Source organism: Mesoplodon bidens (assembly GCF_964165515.1).
Source record: "Mesoplodon bidens genome assembly, chromosome: 6".
NCBI classification, from domain to species: domain Eukaryota; kingdom Metazoa; phylum Chordata; class Mammalia; order Artiodactyla; family Ziphiidae; genus Mesoplodon; species Mesoplodon bidens.
This window is the reverse complement of record NC_138162.1, coordinates 3,790,247-3,800,360: the sequence shown is the minus strand read 5'-3', so window position 1 is coordinate 3,800,360 and position 10,114 is coordinate 3,790,247. Positions and strand designations below refer to the sequence as shown.

The window sequence follows — 10,114 nt, the reverse complement described above, 5'->3', positions numbered from 1 at the left end:
GCATATACAGTTACATTCGATGGTGTCCCCATAGTCCCTCTGGGTCTGTTCAATCTTCTTCATTCTTTTGCCTTTCTGCTCCTCAGGCAGAATAATTTCAACTGCCTTAGTTCACGGATTCTTTCTTCTGACTGCTCACATCTGCCACTGAACCCCTCTAGTGAGTTCTTCATTTCAGTTATTGTACTTTTCAGATCCAGAATTTCCACTTGGTTTATTTTTATAACTTCTATCTCTTTACTAAATTCCCTATATGTTTTTACATTGTTCTCTTGATTTCCTTTAGTTTTTTGTCCATGGCTCCTTTGGCTCACCGAGCATATTCAAGACAGTTGACTTAATGTCTTTGACTAGTCATTTTAATGTCTGAGCCTCCTCAGGGATAGTTTCTGTCCAATTCTTTTTTTTTTTTTTTTCCTGTGAACAAGCCCTATTTTTCTGTTTCTTGATATGCTTTGTGATTTGTTGAGACCTGGATATTGAGTATCATAATATCGTAACTCTGGAAATCAGATTCTCCCCCTCCTCAGGGATCGCTTCTGTTGCTTGAGGGCTGCCGTCTTCCGTTTCTGTAGTGACTTTTCCAAACTGTTTTTGCAAGGCCTATATTCCTTGTTGTGTAGTCACTGCAGCTTCTGCCCCATTGTCTCAGGGGGTCAGTGTGTGACCTGACAGAGATTTCCTTAACAGTTGAAGTTCAGCAGCATCACCCTTCATAAAGCACTCTCCTGGCTGTTGTGTCTGATGAGGTTCCAGAGTCCCAAAATTGTTGATTCTGAGTTGTTTTTCCCCCAGCTTAACTGTTGTTTCCATGGAGAGACTGATCTTTACTCCACCATTTTCTGTTAAAAACGTTATTTTTATTTATTTATTTATTTGGTTGCACTGGGTCTTAGTTGTGGCACGTGGGCTCCTTAGTTGTGGCATGTGAACTCTTAGTTGCGGCATGCATGTGGGATCTAGTTTCTTGACCAGGGAACAAACCCGGGCCCCCTGCACTGGGAGCGCGGAGTCTTAACCACTGCGCCACCAGGGAAGTCCCAAAAACGTTGTTTTTAAAAACACTGGAATTTCATAGGTGGCTGCTATGCTGTGTGAAAGCACTTCCAAATTCAAATACCAGGGGTTCTGAGGGGCTGTCTCAGCTCATGGCCCAGTTTAATGATACTGAAGTGGACATCTGCTCTGTGGAAGGTGGACTTCTCTGTCTCCTTAAGTGAGCCAGAGAAGGGTGGCTGGCCCTTCTTGCTTTTCCTGCCCTTCTTTATTTCCTGTGTAAAATAAACCAATAACCCTGCAAGATTTCCTATGTGAACATGGAATGTGAGAGTCTGTATCTCACTTCAATGAGCACAAGCAATGAAAGAACAATACCACAACTCCCAGGCTATAGTAGAAACAGGATTTTAATATAATATTCAAGTCTAGCATTTGCTATTTACAACAAATAAATATTGCCCCTCCCCAACTGGTAAACATTTTTTTTCACCTTTTATACAAATATTCAATCCCCCTCCCCTCCCCCCCGAAACCCTCCTTTCCCACCAATCCCCGTCTCGTGTGGTCTCGTAAAGCCCAGGATGCAGTGGTGAATGGCACTTACAGTGTCATGAAATCTGACATCAGTGGGACTTGGCCAAGACCATCCTCACTCACCGGTTAAGAGTGTGGTCCGTGAAGGGGGCGTCTCTCTCCTCTGCCAGGGGAGGGCTGGAGTGGGCAGTGGGCGAGACTCCCTCACTTTCAGTTGGCCCTGATGATGGAATCTTTGGTGCAGCCTGAGGAAGGCCACAATGGTGGGAGGAGAGAACTGCAGTGGTCAGACCCGGTGGATGAGTGGTACCCTGGGGTGCCCATGGGCACAGGTGGCAGTGGCCCACACCTGGGAAGGTGTGAGGGAAGTGTACAGAGGGCAGTGCCCGGCGGCATGCAGGGCTCCGTGCCCATTGGCAGCGCTCCTTGGCAAAAGTCAGCTAGTCCTCTGGTTCCAGAGAGCAGAAGGCACCTAAGGCAGCGAGTGGTCCACGGGAGGCCAGGTCAGCCCATCGACTGGCAGGCATCAATCCCGGCAGCAGGAGAGGTTCAGGGTGAAACTGGAGTCTGGGGGTGGCCTGGGCTGGCAGGTTGGGACCAGGTGCCCACCTGGCCTAAGCCACTGTAGTCTGTAAGTGCTTAGTTGCCCAGCCAGCTAGACCCTGGAAAGGGCAGCTCTGTGGCTGGCCAGCTAGGGACAAGTTAGAAGATGCCCTTGGCAATCTTGAGTCCCTTCTGCTTCATGCGGGGGAGGGTAGAGCTGGCTCCATGCCTGACCTTTGCCCCCTTGGTGAAGGTCCGTTTCTTTAGGACAAAGTCATAGTTGGCAGTAGAGTTCATGGCGTAGAACACATTGGCGTTGTCAGGGATCTTCAGTTCTGGTCGGGGAGGGGCAGAGGGTCAGCTGTGCTTACGGGGGCCCCACTGGACACCCCACCACTGGAGAGCCCCCAGGAGGGCAGGACTGATCCAGAGACCTGAGACCCCTCAATGCAACTCCAGGACCACCAAGGACCCCTCTTAATGACACCTGTCTGGGACAGACTCTGCTGAGGCACCGAGGGACTTCCCTGGTGGCACAGTGGTTAAGAATCCGCCTGCCAATGCAGGAGACATGGGTTTGATCCTTGGTCTGGGAAGATCCCACATGCCGTGGAGCAACTAAGCCCGTGCGCCACAACTACTGAGCCTGTGCTCTAGAGCCCACGAGCCACAACTACTGAGCCCGTGTGCCGCGGCTACTGAAGTCTGCACGCCTAGAGCCCATGCTCCGCAACAAGAGAAGGCACTGCAGTGAGAAACCTGCGCACCACAACAAAGAGTAGCCCCCTCTCGCCACAACTAGAGAAAGCCCGCGCGTAGCAACAAAGACCCAGCGCAGTCAAAAATAAATAAATAAATAATTTTTTAAGAAAAGAAAAAAGGAACTCAAAAAAAAAGGGACTCTGGGGACTTCCCTGGTGGTGCAGTGGTTAAGAATATGCCTCCAACACAGGGGACATAGGTTTGATCCCTGGTCCGGGAAGATCCCACATGCCGTGGAACAACTAAGCCCATGCGCCACAACTACTGAAGCCCGCGTACCCTAGAGCCTGCGCGCCACAACTACTAAGCCCATGCACTACAACTACTGAGCCTGCGTGCCACAACTACTGAAGCCCGCACACCTAGAGCCCGCGCTCTGCAACAAGAGAAGCCACAGCAATGAGAAGCCTGTGCACCACAACAAAGAGTAGCCCCCGCTCGCCACAACTACAGAAAGCCTGTGCACAGCAACGAAGACCTGACACAGCCAAAAATAAAAATAAAAATAAAAATAAAAAGGACTCCGACTCCAGGAAGCCCCACCTCAGTCTGCAGCTGGCAAAGGGTCATCCCATCCTGCCCCCTGCTGCCTTCACTGATCAGGAGCTCCAGCTGCAATAAGCTTTCTAGAACCTAGATCACCTCCCCGGAATCCTGCACAACTCAGGACAAGGGCTCTGGGGCCAAGTTAAGGGCGGGCTTTGCCCCAGGCCTCCTGCATAGGGTTTCATAGGGTGCCAGGCCCCCAGCAGGTACTTGCTCTTGGCTCTGTTTCCCACCCTCTCCTCTGGCCTTGAGCCGGCTGTTCTCCACTGCTGGGCTGGAACATGTGTGCTCTGGGCTCCATCGTGTGGCTCTCACTCTGGTCCTTAACCTGTCTAGGTCTCAGTCTTCCTTTTCTGTAAGATGGGGGTCCCACCTGCCTTGCCTACCTCATCAAAATGGTGCAACAAGGTAAGAGAGGATTTAGAAAACAACTTCTAGGGATCGTGGCGAGTCATTGCTACCTGTCTGGGTAATGGCTGTGAATGCGGGATCAGCTCATGGGAAAGGAAAGAGTGATGATAATCTTTGCAGTTATGGCACATCTATGGCACACGTACACACATGAGCATATAATCCATGTATATATGGATCAACTCACTACCTATTTTATCTCCATTGTGGGGATGGGAAAACAGGCACAGAGGACTTTGCCCAAGGTCTACAAGCCGTAGCTGTCTGGTTCCAAGTCTGTGCTTGTTCTTGATCCTTTCCCCTTCCCAGTTTTTAGAATACCCAGCTGCTCCCTAGTAGCCTCTGTGTTTAGTATCTACTATGGGCTGAAAGTTTGTGTCCTCGCTAAATTCGTTGAAATCCTAACCCCCAATGTGATGGGATTAGGAGGTGAGGCCTTTGGGAGGCCATTAGGTCATGAGGGTGGAGCCCCACAAATGGGATTCATGCCCTTATGAAAGGGACCCCAGAGAGCTCCCCACACCCTTCCACCATTTGGGTTCCCAGTGAGAAGTCAGCCGCCGGCAACCCAGAAGAGGGCCTTCACCAGAACCTGACCATGCTGGCACCCTGATCTTGGACTTCTAGCTCCAGAACTAGGAGAAATAAATTTCTGTCATTTAGAAACCACCAGTGGTGGTATTTTGTTATAGCAGCCAGAACGGACTAAGACAGTGTCATACGTTCATGGATTTTCACAAATTCGATGTTTTAATCCACGGTAGTCATGATCCTTTCTGAGGCACTCATTTCCCATCTTAGCCAGAAAAACGCCCTTTTGTACGGCCTGTGGGCTCGGCCATCTGGCTGCCTGGCCCCAGGAGAAAAGCCTTTTCTCTCCCCTCCTCAACGATGCTAGCACTGAACGAGGTCTCTCACTGACTGTTCACGGCCAGGGAAGGGCAAGGGACAAGGGTCCAGCAGCCACCAGGGGCCAGTGAGGAGACACTGGGGGCATCCAGAGCTGCCCCTAGGCAGGTCTGTGTGTGGACAAAGCCCACGCCCACCCTGGTGGCATGTCTTCTGGGGTGGTGGGCCTGGGGCACGGCGCTCCCCTGCCCCCCGACCCCATCGCCCACCTGACACCCTGACTTACTTCGATCATCCGAAATAACCTGCACCAGCTCGTAGTCTTCTGGCTCATCCTCATCCAGGTTGTGTTTGTCCATGGCTTTGCGGATTACAGCTGGAGCCTTGTCTTGGCTGGTCACCTGGACAGGGTGGGGGACAGGCCATCAGGGCAAGGGTCTGGCGTAGCTTGAGGGTCCAGGGTGCAGCAGCCAAGGGCCCTCAGAGCTGCCTCGGCACTGTGCGCACAGGGGCTCACAGCCTCTGACCGGATGCTGGGTCCAGGGGGGTTGTGCCTCCTTCTCCTGCCCCTCTGGGGAGGCCTCCATGTCCCCCGATCACTTACCCCCCATCTCCTGCAAACCTGCCACCTCCTCCCAACACCACCCAGGGCAACTGCCTGCCCCCGGGGCTGCTCCCCTTAACTGTCCGCCTTGACCCTGGCCATCCAGGACAACGGTATCACTGCACCTGGGTACAGAAGGCATCTAGTCCCAGCCCTGGAGGTGAGAGAGGAGGAGCTGGCTGGATGTCCAGTGGCCGCCTCCGTGCCAGGCCTGCACTGGCTGGAGGCTGCAGTGGTGGAGAGTGCAGGCCGACCCCTGCTGCCTTGATCCCAAGGGCCAGAGCACAGGCGGGCCTTAGACTCGGGGTGGCACGGGTGACGGCGTTAATGGGGCATCTGACCCAGTGTGGGAGGATGGGCAAGGGTTCTGGGGGTGCAAATGGCTCACTGGCAGCCTAGTTCTGGAGGATGAGAGGAGTCCCCCCAGCCCCCAACCCCCCCCTCAACATACACAGTGTTTGTGGGCAACTCGCACTGGCCAGGTCTCGACACCTCCAACTACCGCCGGTGTCTGACACTGCCGGCCACCTCCGCGGCCACCAGCCTGGTGCAGCCACTGCTATCCCCCCTGGACTGCAGCAGCCGCCTCCTAACTGGCCACCCTGCCTCTGCTGGCACCAGCCCATCGCCCACGGAGAGGCCGGAAGTCACTGCTCCCCCTCCTGTGCTGCAACGAACAGTGCTCCCACCTGTCTCGCATGAGATCCAGGCCCCCGACACTGGCCTGCTCTGCCGACCCCTACGCTTCCCCCGACCCCTGCTCCTTCACTTCGGACCTCCTGCTTCTCCTCCAAGCCCCAGGCACACTCCCGTCCTGGGAGGCTGCACGCTGCTCCCTCCTCCCCCACTACACTCAGGCCCTTTATGGGTGACGTCCTGCCCCACTGCTGATGTAAACCCCTAGTCCACCACCCCGACACTGATCACCATCCATACACTAGTTGTTTTTTTTTTTTTTGCGGTACGCGGGCCTCTCACTGTTGTGGCCTCTCCTGTTGCGGAGCACAGGCTCTGGATGCGCAGGCTCAGCGGCCATGGCTCACAGGCCCAGCCGCTCTGCAGCATGTGGGATCCTCCCGGACTGGGGCACGAACCCATGTCCCCTGCATCGGCAGGCGGACTCCCAACCACTGCGCCACAAGGGAAGCCCACACTAGCTGTTTTGATTCCCTTCCCTGGTTGACCCTCTGTCCTTCCCAACCCACTAGGAGAGCAGTTCTGGGAGGGCAGGGATGACCCATGGTGTTCAATATGGATTTGCTGCCCGGCAGAGTGAGGGGCCCGTGGGGACGCCTGCCCGGCTCACCAGGATGCTCTTGTACATGTTGCCATTGTCCACGTCCAGGCTCACCCGGATGATGCAGCAGTCGCCCACCTGCTGGTTGTAGAGGGGCAGAGAGGAGCTGTAGCTGCAGACCCCTGACACGGAGCGCTTGTGGGTGCGCGTGGTGGCCACGGGCGTGGTGGAGGCTGAGGAGGAGGAGGTGCTGCTGGAGGCTGAGCTGATGCCGGAGGTCTCCGGGGACGACTGGGAGGTGGACTCCCAGAACTGCGGGGGACGGCATGGTCAGCAGAAGCCCCGGGCCACTGTCCAGCTCTGGGGGCTTCTAGTGTGCAGTGGGGAACTCTGGCCCTAGGAAGGGCTGAGAAGGGCTGTCAGGGAGGGGGTGGGGCAGTCACCTTCTTCTCCTGGCCGTCAGGGGACTCTGGGACAAAGCTCATGTTGATCTCCTCCACATCGGAGCTGGAGGAGCCGGCCGAGTGGACACTGAGTGCGTCGGCAATGTCCCCGCTGCTGAGGTAGGGGCCGCACCTGAGCTGGTCACAGGACTTGGAGTGGCAGCTGCTGCTGGTACTGAGCTCCGTGCTGGGGGCCTGGCGGCTGCATGGAAGGGCTGGCTGACTTGGGGGAGGCCTCTCCTGGGACACAGCCCACCCCGTCCCCTGCCCTCTGTGCTGAGTGCTCAGGCAATCACCCCATTGGCTCCAGCGTCTGACAGATCATTTAGCATCACCCCATTTCACAGGGGGAGAAACTGAGGCCCAGGGGGGTGGAGCAAGTGGCCCAGTCACAGGGCTGTCGGCGGGGGAGCTGGGATCCCAGTGCCAGCTGCCTGACTCCTGAGCCCACTCGCAGCCCGAAGCTTCCCTGAGCCCCGAGGGAGCGCCCCTGCCCACCCGGGCACTCAACTCGCTCCAGCGCTTGACGATGGCCGTGTTCTTCTTGACCTTGAGGGTGTTGCTGGCCGACTCGGAAGGGGGCTCCAGCTCACACGACAAGGTGTAGCTACAGGGCAAAGCGGCGGCTGTGGGGAGTCGCACTCGGGTCTCCCTCCCGGTGCCTGCCCGGCAGCTAGAGTCCAGGGGCCCGGCCGTCACCAGCGACGGCACCCAAGGCTGCCCAGGATCGCAAGCCACAGGCTCTCTGGAGCTGCCCAGGGACAGCCCACGTGTGCCCTCCCAGCTCCTGCCCGGACTCACCTGTCAGCCTCACTGAGCCGCTCCATAGCCCGGAACCAGGCCCCAAAGTGCTCGTCGGGTGCAATGCTGTAATTGTTGCAGGCCGACTGGAGCAGCTTGATCTGGGCAATCACTTCGAATTCCTGGGGCCAGAGGGAAGGACAGGACGCTGACGGTCTGGGTGGGCCGGGCCTGTGCCAGCCTCTGGGTCTCCACTTCCCACCCTGTCCTCACAGCCAGGTTCAAACAGCCCCTCCAGGAAGGTGTCCTTGATTCGACCTCCTGCCCCATCCTCCCGTGGGAGAGGCTCACCCTCTCTCTGTATCCAGCTCTCCCCAAAAATGTAACAGGGAGGGGTCGGAGCCAGCTGTTCTAGCCAGGTGGCTCTCTGATCCCGCCCCCCACGCGGGCCCCCTTCCCGTGAGGCTGCGGTTGCTCACCTTCCTCCTCTTCTCGAAGTTGATCAGTCTCCCCTGGAAAGCACACGGCCAGCGTCCATCAGAAAGTGTCCCCTAGCCCATGACCACCCCTCACGGGTCTCAGGCTGCACTACCCAGAGCACACACCAGGGGGCAGCACAGCACACACCTGGACCTGGGTGGGACCGGGGTGCCAGGGCGGGGTGGGAGGGGCGCCGAGGCTCAGGGGTCTGAGAACAGCTAGACAGACTGAGGCCTTGGGCAGGAAGGCCAGGTTGGCCACATGTGCCTGACCCTGGAGGGCCCAGCCTCTCCACCCATGGCCGCCACCTGAGGGAGGGGCTGTGTCCTGCTGGGTCAAACCCCCTGCAGCTCTGAGCCCCACCAGCAGGGCACCAAGCTCTGTTCACTCCCTGCCGAGATGGGCAGGTGTCCCCGGGACACAGGGACGGCCAGAGGGCTCTCGTAAGATGAGGTGCACCCTCTGCTGAGAGCTCGGGGCTCAGGACCCCCACCCCGACCCCGCCCCGGGCTCACTCACATACAGATAGTCCTTCATTGCGGTGTCCAGCATCACCAGGTCTGTGAGGAATGTGCCCAGGTAGGGAACGGTGCCCTGGATGACACCCTGTGACAACTGGGCGGGGTGGGGGGGAACTGATGAGCAAGGCCCCTCCCCTGAAAACCCCTCAGCCCCACCCAGGCCTCCCACTTGGAGCAGCCTGGGGACCTTTAGCCATTTCCCCCAAATCCCCCTCCCAGCGTGCATGGACCCAAACTCCCCCAAGTCACCTTGCAGGTTTGGTATTTGGCAAATCCCCAAGAACTATGGCCCCCGGCCCCTCCCCCCTCCCAACTCCCCACTGGGCCCAGCTCTTCCAGGCCCCAGCTCTGGTGGCTACTAGTCACCCTGACACCAGCTGGTCAGGGCACAGCGCCCCCAGGCCCCGGAGGTCGGTCTAAGGGTCATGTCAGGCAGCGCAGCTACAGGAGCGGGGGCTCAGGGCGGCCCCTCCTCTCCCAGCCTCGGGCACACTCACCACCTCCTTTGGCCGCCTCTGGGCTCTCCTGGGGTTCATCTCCAGGGTGGCGAACTTGGAGGTCCCCTCCTGCAGGGCCAAGCACAGGGTCGGTGAGGGGTTCCGCCCCTCCCCCCATCACCCACCAGCAGACCCGACCTTGGCCCTGGTCACTGGTGCAAACGCTCCAGCCATCCCAGCGTACTCCATTCCTAGATCTGCACCCCTGCTCGGGTGCTCATGGGGTGCGGGAACGCGGGCCAGCGGCCCGGCCTCCTTGGAAAGTACAGATGAGGACTACGCCTGCCCCTCGGGGTCTCCAAGGACTCAGCGCCACACCTCCATCACTGTGGCCGTGCTGTTCCCCCCGGATCCCCCGTCTCTGCAGGAGGGTAGGAGGGTCCTGCACAAAACTCACGCAGATTTCCCTTCCCCCTGGAACCTCACTGCCTCTCCGTGAGGTTGGCACCCCAGGGTCAGCATTCCCCCACTTTCCAGATGAGGAAATTGAGGCCCAGAGACAGGCAGCGCCTTGCCTCTGAATGAGCCTCAGAAGGGCTCAGAGGAGAGCAGGAGGCCCTGCTGCCCACCCCCCGCCCTCCACGGACCAGGTCCCAGGCTCAGAGCCTCTGGCGTGTGCCGGCCCCCAGCCGGAAGAGCCATCGAGAGAGGGACAGGGACTCTGGGCGCGCCTGGCTGAGCAGGGTGTCTGCCGTGCCAAAGCCTTCACAACCCCACGGAGCCCCTCGGGATGTCCCCTGCACAGAACTCTGCCTTCATCCACTCAGGAGGGGTCTCCTTGGTGCCACCTCTGAGATGGTGAGCTGGGGCTGCTGGGAGCACTGGGTGGTGACACTTTGCTTCCTCTTTATATGGAAGTTTCTGGGGAAGGACCCTCATGAATGCATTAGCACCCCCCTGCACTTGCCACAAGCCAGGTGGGGCATTTGTCACAGCCACCAAAGGCC

At 57.8% G+C, this 10,114-nt stretch overlaps 1 protein-coding gene across 8 annotated transcripts in view; it reads right to left on the bottom strand.

Annotated features, from left to right (window-relative positions):
• Nucleotides 1-1,397: 1,397 nt before the first annotated feature.
• RALGDS (ral guanine nucleotide dissociation stimulator) overlaps nucleotides 1,398-10,114 on the bottom strand; it is a gene marked incomplete at its 5' end in the record, with an annotated part of 47,914 nt that continues 39,197 nt past the window's right edge. For 6 of the 8 annotated variants that reach the window (XM_081238214.1, XM_081238209.1, XM_081238211.1 and 3 more), the window contains 9 exons: nucleotides 1,398-2,411; nucleotides 4,931-5,045; nucleotides 6,555-6,797; nucleotides 6,929-7,130; nucleotides 7,440-7,535; nucleotides 7,730-7,851; nucleotides 8,149-8,181; nucleotides 8,669-8,764; nucleotides 9,168-9,236. In XM_081238214.1, the coding sequence (XP_081094340.1) occupies nucleotides 2,236-2,411; nucleotides 4,931-5,045; nucleotides 6,555-6,797; nucleotides 6,929-7,130; nucleotides 7,440-7,535; nucleotides 7,730-7,851; nucleotides 8,149-8,181; nucleotides 8,669-8,764; nucleotides 9,168-9,236 (1,152 nt within the window). In that variant the 3' untranslated portion in view covers nucleotides 1,398-2,235. The remainder of the gene's footprint in view (nucleotides 2,412-4,930; nucleotides 5,046-6,554; nucleotides 6,798-6,928; nucleotides 7,131-7,439; nucleotides 7,536-7,729; nucleotides 7,852-8,148; nucleotides 8,182-8,668; nucleotides 8,765-9,167; nucleotides 9,237-10,114) is intronic. The other 2 variants (XM_081238216.1, XM_081238215.1) reach the window with 1 other exon arrangement.